Consider the following 20,821-nt stretch of genomic DNA (forward strand, 5'->3'; position numbering starts at 1 on the left):
CTGGTGAAGACAAGTTTTCCCTTCTGCAAAATGTATTTCTGATTTCATCTCTGATCACTGTATCAGTTGTTTAGGACCCATTTCAGAAGTAAAAGTTATGCATAATAGCCACTATGGGTCTAGCACTATAAATACTCATGAGCCTTAGGACAATTCAAAAAATTCATCCTTTTTATTAAAAACATTTAGTCGATTTCTTAAATAAGCACACACATTTACTAAAATAGGTTAAGAAACTAAGAATTTCAAGTAGACCTTATTTGCAGTTACACCAAACTACAGCACAAACTCAAGGGGCTTATTTTTATGTCTCAAACATTTTTATACATATCACATTTCTGAAGGGGGGAAAACATGATGCATCCTTAGGACATTGCTATGTTAACACCTGGAAACGTCAGGGAGTACTTTAAACTGCAACTTGGAAAATCCTCTTCACCTGCTTAAGGTAAAAGATAAGCATTTCAACCTGTCAATCTAGTCAACAACCTTTATTGACTGGATGATGCTGTGGGGCTGGGAAGGAGTTTTCCCACTGTGTCCTGGAGGCCTTGTGCTGGCGCTGCTGGGGAAATGGTGCAAAGTTCGAGGATACTTAGCCGCTGTTGCTTGAGATATAGTTTGCTGAAACATACAAAGCAAGAGGCAGCCATGTGTTTTCTGTCTTAACCCCACAGAACTATTTCAGAATGTTAATATCAAAATACACAAGATTGATGCAGAGCTTCCAAGGCAAAGAGCTGGGTCAGACCGGGAATGAGGGTGGGTTACTGCAGGATAATGCTATGTAAAGGCTTTTGTGGGTTTGGTTTAGTTATAAAAATAAATCGTCAAATGGAGTCTCTCACTCTGAAGTTCTCTGACAAGGCAGTTCTCTCCATACCACCGCCCTAAGCCTTTTTGCTTTTTGGGCTCAGAAGGATCACTCTCATATATGCACACTTTCTCCCCCAGCTACACCCAGTAAGTATGAAATCTTACTGCACCCAAACTCGCCCTTGTTAATAATTTTCTATTGTGTCAGCCAAACAACTTGACTGACAGCTCGTCATTAGAAAAGATACATAATCTTCCTGTCAATCCTGATCTTACTGCCTCTGATCCTGCTCATACTTATTCACTCAAACCCAAGAATGTATACTATGACTGACAAGTAACATCGCAAAAAAGCTTTAGGTGACCTCTGTTGTATTAGCAGGTAGAGGAAAGAGACAGAAGAAACTTGAATCTGAGTGACATCGATCTACAGATATACTTAAAGGGAAGGAGTGGGGACAAGTACACAAAACTCCAGAAAGTATATTCTGAGATCACCTTTTGAGTAATCTAGAATAATTTCTAATGCCCTATTAGTCAAGACGCCTCAAAAATCCACTTCCCTAACCTTACATGGCCTTACTTTGAATATCTCTAAGGAATACTAACTTCCAAAAGTCTTTTTTCCCCTACTGTCTTCTTTACCTCTTGGTTTTTCAGATTTCCCTCTCTTCGTGTGCATTAGAGACACCACACTTAAAAACTGATTGCCTTGCAATGGGCAATAGAGATAGGCTTAAATCTACCACCTAGTTCTCACAAACCCACAGATGAGGCAATAAAGCTGTGTCTAGGCTGCACACGACTGAATGCTTCCCCATATAAAAACTGTCCCTATATACAGAAAACTACCATGTTTCTAGCCTATCCTCTATGACATGCTGGTTTTCTAGTTATCGGATCAATCATAGCAGTCCATACCTAGCAATGTAAAGGAACAGGAACAAGGAAGAAGCTTGCCTCCTCATTTGCTATTTGTGAGAACACTCTTTTAAGTGTTTAAAAACAGTGCTCAAATTAAAGTGGACAAGGGAGTTTCAGGCCTCTACCTCTCATCTGATTGGCCCCCCAGGCACAGTTTTAGAAGGGTATGATTTGCCCCTCTTGCCCCGTTCAAGGCACCCTGACCTCTCTCCACCATATCTCTGTGGCTATGCCCTGGCTGAGGAGAGCAGTTTGGTTGTACTGCTTTGTCTGTTCAAATCTACCCACCCTCTATGACCCTAGGTAAGATTGCTCTTCGCTGAGATTTAGCCTCCTCATGTACTTGGTTTGGTCAGAATCCACTATCAAACCCCAAGAATCTCAGCCAAAAGGCTACTACATAGCTCAAAAATAACTGAATGATTAGGAAATCCCCCATTTAGTATGAGGCCTGGCTTAAGAGAGAAATTAAAGAAGCTGTTACGTAGAGAAAGGAAAAGGTCCAACTTTATATAAATACTGCATGACTTACTTGAGTTACTGGATGATGTTTTTCCACAACAACAGAGTTCATGGGAGGCGAAACTCCAAATACAGCTAAGTTATTACTATATCGATTCTTTGGTCCAAAATCAGACCTCCCAGTGATCCTAGCAGTGATAGTCCTTCCAGCCTTCTGTTGTGCTGACGTCACAACTCTCGTCAAGGGCTATGACAAACAAATAGCAACCCAATTAGTATTTAATTTTATATATATAAACGCAAGCTGCAAAGCATATTCTCAAGCTCCTTCATTAATTGGGCCCCATAGTGTGACTACCAGGGATTACAGATCTTGTGGCCATAAGGAAAAACTCTACAAGCCACTCGGTCAAAGGCTGCCAACAGCTATAGCTACCCACATAATCCTATCAGTTGATGTACCTGGAATTTAGACAGGGAAACACACTGAAATGTTACCGATTGCCCTCTCCTGCCCAGCCCCCTCTCTGATGTAATTTCAGGGGCAGGTAAAGATCCTTCCTTTCTGACAGGCATTTCGTTGAATTAGGGTAAAAGAACTGTAAAACAATTGAACGGACTTTATTGCCGCCATTTGTCATTATGGTTTTACTGCTCCAACTGGATTTTTTTTTGAGGTTTTTGGATTTATCAGCATTTTTAGTAGATTGTTTCACAATTACTGTTTTTACACTTGGGCTATGAACTGCTCTGAAATCATTGTTAAAGGGTAATATACAAATTTATGAAATTAAACAAGGCACTTATTTCAATATAATAAATATAGAGGCTTATTTTATGCACGTCTGAGAATGGGAAAAGTGTATAATTTTGTTGACATTAATTCAAGGAGAAACTTTGTATTGCTTCACAGATGCCCTTATCCACTCCGATACCTGTTTGGGGAGGGGGGGAGGGTTCTGCAACATGGTTCTTCCTGCCTCCCAATCACACATTCAGGTACATCCCTAAAAGGATAATTTCTCATAACATACATAAGGATGTAATACCAACATGTCTGGTTTTGATTGAGTGGTATTTTAATGTGCTTTACAAGAAATGATCATGTGACCCTTTCAGCTAAGCACAGTGGAACATAAGAGAAAAGGAAGATGTAATGAACAGATGTTTCTGCTACACTGAAATAACACTGGCCTTTCCCTCACTTATGGCCTGCAAGGTTAACCAGTACCCAGTCAACTTTCTAAAAACACTTCTTATACTGATGTGTACATATTCCCAAATACTCATAAATGGGGGGAGGGGGGAAACAAAACATGGTATACAAGGTGCCTGGAACTTTTTCCACTGGAAAATCATGGGATGTGTTTTTACACAGCTCCCATTTGTCCCAAAGGGGTTTCGTATAGGAAACATTCCCAGTGGGTAGTTCCCATGGACTTCATTTCAAGACACTTCAAGACATTATTGGGCTATTTTAAATTGTATTTTAAACTATTTTAATGGGTTATTGTTTTATTGTGTTTTTAGACTGTGTAAGCTGCTCTGAGCTCGACCTTCCGGTTGGGGAGAGCAGGATAGAAATGCAATAAATAATAATAATAAACAATCTAGTTTGTTGTTACCAGCTGTGAGACCGTTGCAGTGCCTGCTCCTGCCGCACCGAGGCCTATTAATGCACTGGCTGAGTCTAATCTGGTGTGAGAGGTAACTGCATGGCTTTGATGGGAAGAAAACTGTAAAGCAACAGGAAAAAAACCACCCTATTAGATCCAACAGGCACACTATGTTTCCAAGCCCTAACCATTATCACCAACATGTAAGCCTGCTTTATAAATGAAATACCCCTCCAATGCCAACGTATGTTGGCTTGCTGCATGTGGTGGCACAAGAGTTGAACGGTCCACTAACCACTTTAGTTGGTATGGCAACAGTCATTAACCTGCCACACTATTCTTTTTAAGACATCTGACCTGTCAGTCTCTACTGTTAAACTCATAAAATTATTTGTAATTTCACACCAGAGATTTTTTAAAAAGTTTTAAAAAGAAGAAGAGGTTTTTTTTATATGCTGGCTTTCTCTACTACTTATGGGAGAATCAAACCAGCTTAGAATCACCTTCCCTTCCCCTCCCCACAACGGACACCCTATGAGGTAGGTGGGGCTGAGAATGTGACGAGCCCAAGGTCACCCAGCTGGCTTCGTGTGTAGGAGTGGGGAAACAAATCCAGTTCACCAGATTAGCCTCCGCCGCTCATGTGGAGGAGCGGGGAATCAAACCGCTCAGAGTCCACCGCTCCAAACCACCAGCTCTTAACCACTACACTTCACCATTGTTATTGTGTATGAACACATAGGATTGTTGGGATTGGGAACTTGCTCTCAAGAACAGTGGTTTTCAATGTCTCCTTACTCACCAGATCCTCAGCAGGAACAGAGGTGGGACAAGCTGTTGGTGGTGGTGGTGGAGGAGGTGGTGGTGGCAAGGAGGACTGTGGAGGAGGTAAAGGACGATCAAATTGTGACTGAGAGGGTTTCACTGCTGGAGCACCACCAGAACCAGGTTCTGCTCTCTTATCTGACAGATCAAACACTATAAACAAATTACAAAAAAGAAAAGACTGCTGTTTAGGAGCTCCATTGAATGCTAGCAAGCCCCACTTCAGCAATTTAAATTTTTCGTTTAAGTCACAGAGATAACTAAAAAGTCTTGCTGCTCTATGGGGCCTTGGGTGAAGTAAGAAGGCATATGATACAGCCACCTTGCTGAATCTAAGCACATCTGGGTCTTTTTTAGCACTTAGTTGGGAGACTTCTCAGGAACCTGAGCCGCATGGTGGAAAAAGGGCAACCTATAAAAGAGGTTGTTTCTTTTACTACTACATTACACAGTATCTATTTAAAAACAGAGCAAATAGTACCTAGTGCTTAGCAATTACTTTATGGGCTATTTTAATTCATTGTTACAGGATTGTATTTTTGTTTTTAAATGTTAAGCCTCTTCAGGTGCTCTGGAAAAGCAGTCTAAAAATTATTTCAATAATAAAAACAGCATCAGTGATACACTAATTTCCCATCCACGCCACTCTGGCAGTGAAGTGGCATAGTGAAAAATATACTAGAAAGAAGATTCATTGCGGAGTTCTGGAGTTCAAAGGGGTCCAAATACAGGAAGCCCAAATCTAAAATAAAACAGCAACAGGTGGCTGTCCAGCCTCTGCTTAGAAACTGCCACTGAGGGAGAGCCCACCACCCCTTAGGTAATTTGTTCCACTATCAAGCCACTGTTACCATAAGAAAGATTTTCCTCACACTCAACCAAAATCTACCGTCTTGTAAGATAAGCCCATCTTTCTGGCCTTAAGCTCTTGTGTAGTAGAAAACAAGCCTTCTATATGGCAGCTCTTAAGACAGCTAAAGAGCACCATCTATGTATCACCATCATAATCTGTATATCTCTTCATTTATACATGACACCTCCCAGAGCATCTAAGGGAAAAAAGGTCTCTGGCCTGACGAGCTTACAATGTAAACTTCAAAGCGAGTGAGACAGACTGACAGAAAGGGAGGCCAAGAAAGTAAGAGGTTGGGGAACAGGGGGCGCACATACATATATGCATTTGATTACTTGCAGTGTGTGTGTGTGGGGGGGTATGAACTAAGGGATGCCCAAAACCTTCAGACAATCAGTTCTGAGAAGAGAGCAGGCAACACTACGCAGCAGTTCTTGGTGGGAGTTTCCAGCGTAACAGTTTGCAAAGAAACACTAGGAGAAGTAGCCTATTGTACAGCTGAAGAATACAAGGCTGTAATCCACAGAATATTCATACCACAGCCACCCTTTCCCCTAACAAGACCCTCTCTTAATCTACACCAGAGTCAGTTGGAATAAAAAGACCTCCAGTTGTTGCCAACACTAACCTCAACATTGGAAACTGAGCTGTGATGTTAGCAAGGATGCGTCACTCCAGTCTAGGGGAACTTGCGTGCGACAGCTGTTCTTCATGCAATATATTTGCTCAAATACTGACTTCATCCCTCATGGCGTCCCTGAGCAGCCTCCCCCCCCCCCATGCAATGCTCTTCAAGTATCAATCTCGGCAGTCTCCCCAACACTTGCTAGTAGGCATCCTGGCTTGAACTGGCTTGTATTTGTTCCTCAGTCGTCCCCCCACCCCCCGAATCTTGTCTTATGTGTAGTTCAAAGAGGAAAGTCTCCACATGGCTGAATAATTGAGGAAGCAAACTTGAGAGAGAAGAGCCAAACCAAAATAAAATGGAACTGTGCAAGACACACCCTTACCAAGCAGATGCTTGGTTTCTGCTTACTCCTGGAGGGCTTATCATAAGCCATTCTGTGTGGTTACAGTACCACCATGTGGCCGCTAGCTAAACCTGTCTAAAATTTATAAAACACTGCCTTGGTCTTTGATTCTTTAGCCATTCCTTGCTGTTCTGTTTTTATAAGAAAATTGAACAGCAAGTGGCAGAAAAGAGAGGTGTAAATTGACAAGAACACTCCTGCCCCAGACTAACCTGAGTCTATTTTATACAGAGAGCCAGCGCAGTGTAGTGGTTAAGAGTGTCAGACTAGGATCTAGGAAACCCAGGTTCATATCTCCACTTGTGCCATGGAAGCTTGCTGGGTGACTTGGGCCAGTCACAATCCCTCAGCCTAGCCTACCCCACAGGGTTGTTGTGAGGATAAAATGGAGGAGAGGAGAATGGTGTCAGCTGCTTTGGTTCCCCACTGGGGAGAAAGGCAGGGTATAAATTAATTAAATAAATTTGATAAATCCAAAAGCAAGAGCAGATGACCTGCAGTTAAAACCAAAATGCTAAAACACATGCTACAAGAAACCAAACACTGCACAAGGAAAGCCTGAATACTTGTTTGCATAAATGATATGTTATTAGTTATTTGTCTGTTTTGTGTAACATAATTGACTATAAGAGCCACATGGCATACTGAAGCATCACCACCCCAGCCACTGGAAACACCTTATCAGATCTCCTTTTTCTTCTGAGAATATCAGGTATTGTACATACTGGTTTAAAGCACATGCACAAAATAGTAGAATACCATGCTGGTGGTCAGAATCACACACGTCAACCCCTCTGGCTCTGGGAAATGAACACATGAAGCTGCCTTATACTGAATCAGACCCTTGGTCCATCAAAGTCAGTATTGTCTGCTCAGACGGGCAGTGGCTCTCCAGGGTCTCAGGCAGAGGACTTTCGTATCACCTACTCACCTAGTCCCTTTAACTGGAGATGCCAGGGATTGAATCTGGTACCTTCTGCATGCCAAGCAGATGCTCTACGACTGAGCCACAGCCCAAAAAACACAGTGCCCCTGATTCCACAACATGGAACAGATTCAGCTGGCAAATATTCCACATTCCTATCAACTGGCTTTCTTGTATTTTGGGTTATTAATTTATGAAAACTGGATTGTGAATAGACACTCCTTAATAAATTCCATTATGTCGTTAGGTGTTCAAAGGGCCCCGGAGGAGTCCTTGTTCCCTTCTAAGTGTGAATCACGCTCTCACTATTGCCCATTTTCATGTTACTTACTGGTTACTGGTAGCAGCAGAAAGGGCCCAATTCTTACTTTAATAGGTTCTGATAGCTGTTTAGCAACATACCCTGTACCATTCTTCATGCTATGTGTTAACTGCCTCTCTCTCAAGAGTGAGAATGACCTGTGGAGGAATTATTTTTGAAGATTGGGGAACTGACAAAGAATGGCGTTTGTGAACAACAGAACTGACAAAGAATGGCGTTTGTGAACAACAGACATCTCAAAAGATGCAAGAATGAATTGATGGCATCGATGGAAAAGAAATATGGACGGGTATCATGCAAATTATTTTATTGAAGAATCAGTTCTGCGGTGGAGTGTTTAAAGTATCCATGGCCCACTCTAAGATTCAAATGGAGGTCTTGCAAGCATCAGTTTCACTATCCTAATTGAAGCCCTCCTCCAATTAAATCACTGAAATAGGACAATGATGGATTTATGTTGGCTCCCCCCCCCACCCCACCCCGCTAATCTGAACAAATGCCTTTTATGTCCAAAATAGTTTTTTAAAAGCGCAACACATGCTGTTGGCTGGTTTTAACCACTATTCTGTGCAATACTAACCGTGGTCCAATTTGATCTCCTTGCCCTGAAATATGGTCATTGCTTCTAGATTCAGCGCGCAGACGCCACGCATGAAGGCCTTCTTCATGGCATCTTCATAATCCTGCCTTTTGTTCTGGATTTCTAGGAGGTTATTTCTTGCCTCCTCCAATGCAGCAGTTAACTACCAAGGAAATAAGAACACTTTCACATTAATGAGGGTTGAGTAACCTAGCACATAACAAGATTCCTTAGATTCACTGTCCTCTTTTGAAAAGTAATACAATTTAGTATATTTTCTGGTTGCAGCAGCTTTAACTAATTTAAAGAGTACCAGCAAACGATTTGAAATCTAGGCTGGTATTGGAATTGATCATCCCTCTTCATCAACAGCAAGCCTCAAGATAACACAATACTAATACAGCAGGGATAGGACACTATTTCTTACTCTAGGGCAGTGGTCAGCAAACCACGGCTCGCCAGCCGCATGCGGCTCTTTGGCCCCTTGAGTGCGGGCTCCCGAGCCACTCCACTCCTGCCCCGGCGCAGGGCAGCTTCACGCCACCTCTGTCCAGCTGGGCACCTCTCGCCGCACCAGGTCTGCAGCGCTGAGTGGCGGAGGCGGGGCTTCCCTTGCGCGTGCGCACGCGCTGTCCCGGCTGCGCCCCCCTGCCCCCTCCCTCCCGTGAAACCACTGGGTGCGTTTGCCCAACAGGAAGCGCCCTCGGGGACTCAGGGCGCTTCCCCAGGCGCCGCCAACTCATGCGCCCTGCTGCACCCGGTCCGCGGCAGAGGGAGGGGCTCATGGGGCAGCATAATGGCCGGAGGCCCCAGCCGTTGCCTCCGTCCCCCCCCCTCGTGCAGACGGGGCATTCAGGCCTGGAGCTGTTTGCCGAAATGTCCATGCGATCAGCAAGCCCCATTCTCTCAGTTTGAAGGCCTTTTTTTAAGGTGGTGGTGGAGCATCTTTATCTATTGGCTCTCAAAAGAAATCTCAAATCGTTGTACTGTTGATATTTGGCTCTGTTGACTAATGAGTTTGCCGACCACTGCTCTAGGGGAAGGAAATGCCTGTTCTGAAATGTTTATCAAAACTTTATTCCTTTGGAAACCTCCTTACCATTTGAATTTTAGCTTCATAGTCATTGGATAGCTCAACACGTACAGATTCAGCACTCGATTGACAGGCCATTTCCACGGTCTCTTTCCACTTTGTGTGGCTAGCAGAGCGCCAAATTCCCCAGGCTTTCTTCAACAAACCTATTTCATAAAGCCGATTAGCCAGTCGATCTGCATATCCCTGAAATACATCGTCATTGTGAGGAGTGAGTTTCTTGCACCATGGATACAGCTATTTAAGTTATTAAACAATATCTTGTACTAACAAGATATAAATACGTGACTTGTTTATATTGCACTACGCTAGGATTATACCTACTATCAACATGTTGAAACAGCAGGACAAAGAGTATGGGAGAATACTAAATCTAGAGAAATGCAGCATGATTACTACAGGGAAGATTAAATGAAACTGAGCATGTTGCCCATGTTGAAGTGACCAAAAATGATCTCATACATATCGGTCACCTTAAATTTCAAACAAGCATGCCCCATTGCCGCTGCAAGGAGAATATACTTGGGGGCAATAGTCCAAGGGATTATACGGCTCGGATACACCAGAGATTTCTGCTGATGGAGGGTTGGAGGTTTGCAGTGTATGCGGGGAGGGTGGCAAAAATCTCCTTTCTGTCTGCAGAACTCTTCTGCTAAATCCAGCAATATGTTTTCAACATTTCCAAGTAAGACCTCATGGGACGGCTTCATCATGATGTGTACTGACCCCAATTGTGAGACACTGAATTTGCGATTTAATTCAGGAAAAGAGGAACCAGGTTTCCCTATGAACATCTTGGGACTGCTGACTTGGTCAGTTAAAGTTGTGGGTTTTTTGTTTTTAAAATCAGAGATCAGATTTTGTTTTTAAAATGCAGTAGTTCTTTCCATTCAAAGATTAATTAAAACACCCACATATACCTCGTGTCTGGCCTCTTGTTTACTCATGAAATGCTGAAGGCGCCACTTATTGAATTTCTTCATTAATTCTATCCTGTCCTTTTGTTTCTCAATTGCATGTGTCAAACTGGCAATGACCTAAGGAAGTAAATAGAAATATCATTGTATTTGAAAAATGCGTGAATTACATTTGACCACTATAATTTTAAAAGGCATCATTGAAATTCACTAGTATTTGGAAACTGAAAGTGATAAGATGTTATCAAATACATGGAAGGAAACCCAGAAGAACATAAAAGTAATCAGGAGAATGATTGTTCTTCGACTGTGATATTTGCATCAAACCACGATAGCCAATCATGAACAAATACAAGTGTGAAAGCCTGAGGAAACCCCCCAAAAACATTCAGAAAAACACTATTTTCCCTGTTTTCCCACTCTGAGGAATTTTTCCATCTATATATAGAAAACACAGAAAGGCACAAATCAGAGCTCAGCAGTTTATACGGACTGGATCCTGCCACGCAACAGTGCAGCATTCACAAAAGCTACTGTGAGAACATCCGTTTGTTTTTCTGATCTATGTTGCTGTGTACATCAAAATACTGCATGATGCAGTCCAATTTGGATGTGTGATACGATTTGATTCAAACAATGTCATCATTATGGAAGGGGTTTTGTGAAATGTATCTTACTGTTTTGTGAAAGAGGAAACAAAACGACAAGATACGGTCAAGCTGACTTCGTGCAAGAGCTACTTGCAATTGTTTCTGTTTCCGCTTAAGAAATTCATGACTGCCTAATATAACAGTCAGCAAGCTTGAGTGCTCATGTTGAAAGGCAACTTATTCATTCCATTTCCTTTTTTTCTCTGAGCTGACTTGGCTCAAAAAATCTGATGGGTACAATGTTTGTTCTGGGATGGGAAAAAAGAGGAAGCTCCAGGAAACAATATGTAACACTTCCTGCAAGATAGATTCTGGGCGTTCTCTGATGATTTTACAGCCAGCTAATGGAGGAAACGACATCAAAAACATGGGCAATCTTTGTATTTACTCCCTGCAGCTCCCTTTCAGAGCAGGTGTGAGGGTCTCTGTCTTTGTGTCTCTGCTTTCCATCACCTGCGGTGTTATCAGTGAACTCGTAAAAGCAGTTCACACCTTCTGGTCTCAGGCGCCAGGCCTGATGGCCCATGTATCTTCCCCCCCGCTGTTCTTCCTGCCAGTACTCCCTCAGGCCGGTGCGGCCTTGGAAGTGTGATAGCCGCACCAGACTTCCTGGGATCCGTCTGATGTTTTGTATTATGCCAAGCTTGTAACTTCCCATAACAATAAGTGTGAACCCCAGTGCCCCAGTGCCCTGGAGTCAATATATTCTGTAAACCCGTATAGCCCCTCACTTGCAACTTTCTACCTGTGCCTGTCTCATCTCCTGAAGGCTTCAATAAATCTATTGTTTCTGTATCAACGTCTGAGCAACTGATTTGGAGAAGCAAACTCAGAGAGGGGGATCTCTCACATTAAGTTGCAAGTCCTTGCCTCTCGGACTGCAGCTGTACCGCTTTGGACAGAATGTCAGCCGACGAGGACACCACCCCTAACCCCGATGCCCCCAAGGAACCGGACGAGCCGGAGAAGCCGGACCCGAAGGAGGAGGGAGCCAAGCCAAAGAAACCGAAGGATCGCGCCCCCGACCAAGATCGGGACGGACGTCCCCGGGGGCTTACTTATTGGCTGGACTCTCCCAAGGGCTGGTCGCTCTCGCGGACTGCGGCGAAGGATCGCCGGTTGGCCTTCCCCAGCACGGGACTCGAAGGGGACCCGGCCCGCAAAGAGGCCCTCATGGAGGAAGAACGAAAGCAGTGGCAGGAAGACCGCCGGGCTATGCAGGAGCAGATGGAGATCATGCAACGCGTAATGGGTGAGATGGCCACGACCCTAGATGCGCTGAAGTTGCAACCTCCAGCCGGTGCTCCCCCAGACGGGGCGCCGGTAGTTCCGCCCGCAACCCCTGCCCCCCCGGCCCGTCGGGACCTGAAAGTCACGTATGACGGGTCGGGAGACCAGTTGACCTTTTTTATGGTCCAAGTAGACATTTTTATGCGGGAACAAGGCCGAACCTTCGTTTCTGAGGAGTCCCGGGTGCAGTACGTGGCTTCCTTACTGCAAGGGGAGGCGGCTGCCTGGATGGTGTTGCAGTATGAACTCCGCTCGCCGGTGCTGCGAACCCTGGACGAGTTCATGGTAGCACTCCGAAACCGTTTTGAGGACCCGACTCTGGGTGAGCGGGCTAAAGCCTCCCTGATGCAACTGCGCCAAGGGACTAAGTCGGTGGCGCAGTATGCAAGTGAGTTCCAGTCACTGGCTAGCCGAATTCTGGACTGGAGTGAAGCTACCTTGGTACAATGTTTCAGGGAGGGTCTCAACCCAGACCTCCAACATTGGGCCTTCATGCAAGGGAACCCCCCGGATGTGGAAGGTTGGGTTCGCCATGCTGCTGACATCGAGAATCGCAAACAACTCCTGAACTTGTCCAAGCAACGGCTTGGGCGAGACCCCAGGCCCCGAGGTGACCGTGGCCGGGAACTCCGGCAAGGGGGTGGCGGGGGTCTCTCGGCCGCGGAACGCCGCAAGCGGTTCGAGGCCGGCGTCTGCCTGATCTGCGGGGGAAAGGGTCACTTTGCATCGCAATGCCCCTCTCGCTCAGGCCGTCCGACCCCCCCCCGCCAAACCCAGGCCGAGCCGACGAAACCGGCCGCCGACAGCCAGCCTCGCCGCAGAAGTGGACCACTGAGCCGGCGCTCCGGCGCACCCTCCGCTCTCCACGCGCGCCCCCAGGATGGGGCATCCGACTCTACGGTCCCATCGGGGTCCCGGATTACAAATACCGTCTTTGATTCGGACGGCTCCCCGGAAGCCACCACCCCGTCCCCCTCTTCCAGCGAGGAGGAAGAGTGGGAACAGCCGGCAAAAAACGCCGTCGGTCTGCTGTAGAGGGGGCTCCGCAGCAGACCGTCCCTATCGTTGTGCAAGGAGCTCCACCGATGGTAAGCGCCCAAGAGGACAATGTATTTGTGCGTGTTCATCTGTCCCTACCCAAAGGGGGTCCCCCGTTAGAGGTCCCCGCGTTGGTCGACTCGGGGTGTGCCCGCACCATGATAAATGAGGAAACTGCCAAGAAGTTGGGTGTCCGGCGCAAGCGGCTTCCGGGACCCCTCCGTTTTTCCCAAATGGACGGGAGTGACTTTAAACGGGGCCCTGTGACCCACAGAACTGCAGCCGTGATTATGTCCGTGGGGGAACATTGGGAACGGTTGTATTTCACCATCGCCCCTATTGTAACCCCTGTGGTGTTAGGGATGAACTGGTTAAGGGGACACAATCCCTCCATTGATTGGGTTAAACGGGTGCTTTCCTTCCCCGAAAACCCCTGTGGGTTGCATGACAAGGAACGGGTACTCAGAACTCCAGCCGCCGCACTGGTAGGGTCCCCCGCCCCAGTCTCTCCTCAATTACCCTCTGAGTACTCGCAGTTTACTGATGTTTTCGATGTTAGAGAGTGCGACGAACTGCCTCCCCACAGAGAAACGGACTGTGCCATCGAGATTGTAGGGGAAGGCAAACTGTCTAAGGGAAAGGTTTACCCCATGAGCCCTAGTGAAAAGACTGTATTGCGAGACTATCTGGATGTCAATCTGGCGAGGGGTTTCATACGCCCCTCCAAGGCTCCTTATTCAGCCCCAGCTTTCTTTGTAAAGAAAAAGACGGGAGATTTAAGACTGTGTATTGACTTTCGCAGACTGAACGCAGTCACCCAGTCTAATGCTTACCCCCTCCCTCTTATTCCTGACCTTCTAGCACAATTAAAGGAGGGCCGAATCTTCACCAAACTGGACTTGGTAGAAGCCTACCACCGCATTCGCATCAAAGAAGGAGACGAACCCAAAACGGCCTTTTCCAGTTGTTTTGGGATGTTTGAGTACCTGGTCATGCCGTTCGGACTTTCGGGGGCTCCGAGTGTCTTTATGCAATTAATTAATGAAGTTTTGCATGATTTACTGTTTCGGGGGGTGGTGGTATTTCTCGATGACATTCTTATTTACTCTGAGACCATGGAAGAACATGTGCGCCTAGTGCGAGAAGTGCTCCAGCGGCTGCGGGAGCACAAACTGTATGCTAAGGTGTCCAAGTGTGAATTCCACCAACCTTCTATTACATTTCTGGGGTATGTGATTTCCCACCAAGGGTTGGAAATGGACCCCGCCAAGGTCCAGGCGGTGCGGGACTGGGAAACCCCCACTACCCGCCGCCAACTTCAACAGTTTTTGGGGTTTGCCAACTTTTACCGGAATTTCATTCCCAACTTTGCCCAAGTTGCGCTTCCCCTCACTGCCCTGTTGCGTACCAAGGACAGGGGGGCTAGCGCCGCACTCCCCTCAGCCCGTCTGCAATGGTCTCCCCAGTGCCAGCAAGCTTTTGAACGTTTAAAGCTACTTTTTTCATCCGAACCCGTTTTGGCTCACCCGGATTGCACCAAGCCCTTCGTGGTGCAGGTGGATGCCTCGGATGTAGCCATGGGCGGGGCCCTATTGCAGAGGGATGAGGGGGGACGGTTGAGGCCATGCGCCTACTTCTCCAAGAAGTTTTCCCAGTCCGAAATCAACTGGGCCATTTGGGAGAAGGAGGCAGCAGCGGTCAAACATGCCCTTACCATATGGAGACACTTCTTAGAGGGGGCCGAGCTGCCGTTCGAAGTGTGCACAGATCACAAGAATCTTGAGGCTCTCAAGGGAGCTAGAAAACTCAATGCCAAACAAATTCGGTGGGCCCAATTTTTTGCAAAATTCCGGTTCACCCTCAAACATGTCCCTGGCAAAGAAAATGCCCTAGCTGATGCTTTGTCACGACTTCCCCAGTATCGCAACGATTTCGATCGCCCCGTCGACTCCCTGTTCACTCCCGAACAGCGAGGGGAAGTCCCTGGCTTGGCCGTCACCACCCGATCCCAAGCCCGCCAACCGGAGACCCCCCCTACGCTCAAAGGTATCCCGGAAGCATTCCAACAGCGACTCCGGGACGCCTCCTTACGGGAGGAGGAGCACCATCTCCTCCCCACTGGCTTGGAACGAACCAACACTTGGTGGGTGCAAGGGGGGAAACTATATGTCCCATCTTCCCTTCGCAAAGAAGTATTGGGACTTGTACATGGGGCCAGGCTAGCGGGTCATTTCGGTTTCATAAAAACGCTTCACCTGGTTCGAAGGCAATTCTGGTGGCCCGGTATGAGATCTGATGTAGAGTTGTATGTGCGCAGCTGCCCCACCTGCGCCACAGCCAAGAAACGGATGGGAAAACCCCCGGGGCTTCTCAAACCGCTTGAGAACCCCTCCCGTCCCTGGGAAGTCATCGCCATGGATTTTATCACCGACCTACCTCCAAGTCGGGGGAAAACGGTTCTCTGGGTTATCACAGACCTCTTTTCCAAACAGGTTCATTTCGTTCCATGTGCAGGTCTTCCTTCAGCCCAGGGCTTAGCTAAACTGTTCATCACGCACGTCCTCAGGCTACACTCGATCCCGAGGAAGGTCCTCTCCGACCGGGGGGTCCAGTTTGTTGCCAAATTCTGGCGGGCTTTCCTAAAGTTAATGGGAGTGGAGGAACAGGGCCTTTCTTCCGCCTATCACCCCCAAACGGATGGTCAAACGGAACGAGTAAATGCGGTAGTAGAATGTTATTTGCGTTGCTATGTAAATTTCCACCAGGACGACTGGGTCGACCTGCTGCCATTTGCCGAATATGCGTACAACAATGCGCCTCATTCCTCTACCGGCTTTAGTCCCTTCCAAGTTATATACGGGACGGATTTTGGCCCTTTCGGTTCTGCCCCCGTCTCGCCAGAGCTCCAGTCTACCCCTGATCTTCAGGAGTGGATTCAGGTGGTTAAATCCACCTGGCCATGGTTGCTCAAAAATCTGGAAAGGGCAAAAAGCAAGTACAAGGAACAAGCAGACAAACACCGGTCTCCGGGATGGGAACTCAAGGTGGGGGAGCAAGTCTATCTGTCCACCAAAAACCTCCGCTCTCTTCGCCCCTGCAAAAAACTGAGCGACCGTTATGTAGGACCTTTCCCCATTACCAGAGTAATCAACGAGGTTACCGTGGAACTGAGTCTCCCTAAGACTCTCAAGGGAGTTCATCCAGTCTTCCATATAAGCCTCCTCAAACCTTATGTAGCAGCTCCCCAGTTCCACCCCCCTCCCGCTCATGAGATTCCTACCGTAGTAGGAGGGGATACCCATTTGGAAATATCCAAGGTTTTAGATTCCAAATGGAAGAAAGGGAAACTGTTTTACTTTGTTCGCTGGAAAAACCTTGGCTCCGCTCATGACGAATGGGTGGCCGCACCCCACATGGCAGCTCCTCGCTTGGTCCGAGAATTCCACCTCGCTTATCCCGATAAGCCTCGTCCTCTCGGAGGGGGGCCTTAAGGGGGGCAGAATGTGAGGGTCTCTGTCTTTGTGTCTCTGCTTTCCATCACCTGCGGTGTTATCAGTGAACTCGTAAAAGCAGTTCACACCTTCTGGTCTCAGGCGCCAGGCCTGATGGCCCATGTATCTTCCCCCCCGCTGTTCTTCCTGCCAGTACTCCCTCAGGCCGGTGCGGCCTTGGAAGTGTGATAGCCGCACCAGACTTCCTGGGATCCGTCTGATGTTTTGTATTATGCCAAGCTTGTAACTTCCCATAACAATAAGTGTGAACCCCAGTGCCCCAGTGCCCTGGAGTCAATATATTCTGTAAACCCGTATAGCCCCTCACTTGCAACTTTCTACCTGTGCCTGTCTCATCTCCTGAAGGCTTCAATAAATCTATTGTTTCTGTATCAACGTCTGAGCAACTGATTTGGAGAAGCAAACTCAGAGAGGGGGATCTCTCACAGCAGGCATCATGCCAGACCTCGGGTCTAAGTTCCATTTGGCAGGCAAGTTTTAAGGAAAAAAACAGATAGTTATCAACAGGCTGCAAGGACCATTAGTTACTAGCCATAGATATATTGGGTGAGGATGGGGAATGAACAGGCCCTGACACAACTGTTAGCTGCAGTTGGTTTTTGGCATTAGGAAATAAAGATGGAACTGCACATTCCATTTAAGATCAATAATAATTTCAAAAGACCTTATTTTCTCTTCCAGATGCTGCCACTAGGGCAGCTTTTTTCAAAGGAGAAAGAAGGAGAGGGGGTTAATCATTCCATTTCCCTCTTTAAGAGTCTCCCCTGAGCCGCTTTTACTTCCATGCAAGTAAAAACAATTAACAGCACGCTTAACTTTTCTGTAGTGGAGGTAAAACTGGTCCAGGGGTGGCATTTTTCAGCAAGAAAATTGTAGAAGAGGAAAGAGTTAAGCATCCTCTCCCACCATGCCTTTCTCCCCCACAGGGACTGCATTTGGACAGGAAAAAAAGTCTTCAAGTAATCACATAATTAAATTTAACATACAGTTCTGCCCTAATGGTTTTTGTAGCAGTTACTGCAATCAATTAGCAGAATACATTACCTCATCCTTTCTCCCTATTGAAATTTCATACGTATGTAGCAGCTCCTTCAGGTTCTCCAGCTGATTTGTCAGATGTCTCACATGTGCCGCATGTTTCTCTCTCTCCTGGCTCATTTCTAGCCTGTGATGTTCAATAAAATGAAGCTTCCATTTCCTCAGTTCAGTCAGGACATTTGTCTGGAGAATTAAAGGAGCAGCTTTAATGAAGAAACAAGCATCAGTCCATACTTGCAATTGGTGAGAATCTATGACTGATCATGCACACTGAAACACATACTGATGTTTGTGCGCAACACTACTGTCTTTAAAAATAACTCTGCATTCGTTGACAGAGAGGTCTATTGAAAATTCAGCCATGACAAGACAGAATGCTGAATCAGAACAGGAGAGGGAGAGGGAGGAAGGAATGCAAAAGGCATCACATTTCAGCAATGATGTGTGTGTGTGTGTGTGTATTGTGACCAAATTCAGGATCCACCTTTTGGCACTCCATAATACCAAGCCAAATTTCAATAGTTCAGTCAAATTCACATCTGCTTTAGTGACCCCTGCTCATGCAAATCCAGTCATGAGAAGCCAGGAGTCTCTCTTAGAACTGTCATTCTGAGTCCAAAGCGGAACAAACCTGACCCATGGAAGAAATTAATTGCACAAGGCTAACTATGTACAGTACACTTGAAAACTCCCTCTGACAGAAAAGACACGGCAAGATCTCTAAAAGTCCTGCCTCTCTTCCAGGGCTCGGAACCAACCTTTGTGATTATAGTGTCAGGCAGATCTAAGTGATTGTCAGCCAGAGCCCAGAGAACTCTACCGGCTGAGAGGGAGTGAGCAAGCTTCAGTTTAAAAAAATGGGAGAAAAAACTCCCTCGGATAGGGGCTTGGAGGGTATCGTTAAAAGCATCAGATTAGCAAGGATTTTTACCTGGGTTTTTTAAAGTTAGGGTGTGTAGGCTTAGGAGAAAGCTTTTTGAAGAAGAACCCTGGTAAAAGCCAGAAGCATCAAATCTACTCTGGGAGTCTCTTGAGAACCAGAGACTGTGTGGTGAAAGGGAGGAAACGTGCATTTTGGTAACCAGGTTCAGTAAACCTCCTAACCTGAGGAAAACTTTTTGAGGAAAGGAAGCAAGAAACTCTCCTCAGTGTTTATGTACTTTAGTTGGGCCCAGTTACAAAACATTTAATCTTGTGGGAGAAGGGTTGTAATTGCTGAGTAGCAGTGGAGCGTCACTTTATCCTGATAAACGGAAACATTCCACACTTAACACTTACTCCACTGAATACCTTGTTGTTTTCTGTTAAATAAAACATGTTGTGCTTCACTTGTGTTTTATCCGCCCAGTCAAATACACAGAAAAGGGGGAACTGAATTTACCTCATGAACACATCCAGTATTGTTACAACGGCATCTGAATAAGAGAACTGGGGAGGGGCGGGGCACCAGTTTTCACGCTACCAACATTTATCATAAATTCATATCACCCATTCTCATGACTGTGGGCCATTCAAAGATAAAGAGAGGCAAGTCTGAGGCTGCTTTAGAAAGATTCCAGGCAACTTCAGGGGAATCTGAGGTGTTTCAATACATCATAATCCTAAACACAATAAAGGTCTGAGCCTAGAGTATAGTTGCCTCAGTGTCATCCTACTCAGCCTCCTACCATAACCACCACAGATGTCTTGAGTAGATATAGAGACAGTGAACATTCCCCCCTCTAACTCAGTGTGAGGCAGGATGTCCTCCTCTAAGTAGAACGAACAATCTCAGCAGATGAATACTACATTCTTACTTGAAGGAAGAGGTCATTCTGATTAATGAGATGTCAAATAGCAGTATTTCTCAACCAGGGTGGGATTAGCTGTTGACGATCTGGGCATGACCACTTTCTGAAGCAACCACCACCCAAAGCTGTATTGCAATACCTTACCAAGGTAGAAACAGAAGTGGGAAAGGGTTAAACATCCCCATGGGGGGACTTCTCCACTCTAAATTCACTTCTCCTTAAGATGCTTAAAAATTAGCACAGGTGTTCCAGTGTACATGCTTAACTAAAGAGTAAGCAAAATCTCACTTTCTTCCTTGAAACAACATCAGCGGTATGACTATTAGTTGTGAAGACAAAAGATAATTATTTTAAAATACAGGCATCATTCAATCAAGGATAATTCTTTGATGCTACACCGTAAGAACCACTAAGTTCCACTGACAGAAGCAAACATGAAATAAACTTCTTTCTCACACCAGCACAGGATTGCTCCCAAAGGTTTTTTATGTCTAACAAAACACTTTCCCGGGATAGTCCAGTCCCATTATGCTGACAAACCTTCACAACAAACTGCAAAGTTATCTACAAAAAGTTATTTTTAGAATCAGCAGACAATACATACCTTCAGGCTCCCGCTCCAGAGATCAAGTATGCTCTCTATTTGGGTCACTCTTTCATCAGAAAGGCTTAACTCTGTCACATTCGTCTCTTGGAGCTCTCTCTGACTAGATGAAGATTCTTCAGAAGTCTCTTCTGAACGGAGTGCGCAAAATTCTTCCATGTCCTGACGAACTGGCTCCTTTACAGATGTCGAAACTGAAAACAAAGAACAATTTGGCTCTCAGACATATTATTAAACCTAAATAAGCACAAGTTGAACATTTAGAAGGCAGATTTCCCCCCTATACGTTAATGTAATGTAAAACCGTGTTACATTAAGAAATTAATCCTTTAAACCTCATCAGCAATTCCTAGAGGGAAAAAGGATACTAAGACAGAGCCTTTAATTTTAAGGCTTTTGTGCTAGTTGTGCCACGTTAGAAAAGTCTGTATGCTTCATAGTGCTTGGAGCTATTCCAGAGAGAAAAAACATTGCTTTTCTCTTTGCATATATCTGCACAAAAACTCATATTATATACTCATATGGGCCAACTAGA

The 20,821-nt window shown here is 45.8% G+C and overlaps 1 protein-coding gene across 1 annotated transcript in view; it reads right to left on the bottom strand.

Moving 5' to 3' along the window:
* Positions 1-405: 405 nt before the first annotated feature.
* Positions 406-20,821, bottom strand: part of POC5 (POC5 centriolar protein) — a 35,116-nt gene continuing 14,700 nt past the window's right edge. Inside the window, exons 5-13 of the mRNA XM_056848605.1 lie at positions 20,287-20,480; positions 17,899-18,075; positions 10,368-10,484; positions 9,454-9,633; positions 8,355-8,517; positions 4,621-4,796; positions 3,828-3,938; positions 2,273-2,449; positions 406-624 (exon numbers count right to left, since the gene is read on the bottom strand). Of these exons, the coding sequence (XP_056704583.1) occupies positions 478-624; positions 2,273-2,449; positions 3,828-3,938; positions 4,621-4,796; positions 8,355-8,517; positions 9,454-9,633; positions 10,368-10,484; positions 17,899-18,075; positions 20,287-20,480 (1,442 nt within the window). The 3' untranslated portion in view covers positions 406-477. The remainder of the gene's footprint in view (positions 625-2,272; positions 2,450-3,827; positions 3,939-4,620; positions 4,797-8,354; positions 8,518-9,453; positions 9,634-10,367; positions 10,485-17,898; positions 18,076-20,286; positions 20,481-20,821) is intronic.

Source organism: Euleptes europaea, chromosome 4 (assembly GCF_029931775.1).
Source record: "Euleptes europaea isolate rEulEur1 chromosome 4, rEulEur1.hap1, whole genome shotgun sequence".
In the NCBI taxonomy this organism is placed as follows: Eukaryota; Metazoa; Chordata; class Lepidosauria; order Squamata; family Sphaerodactylidae; genus Euleptes; species Euleptes europaea.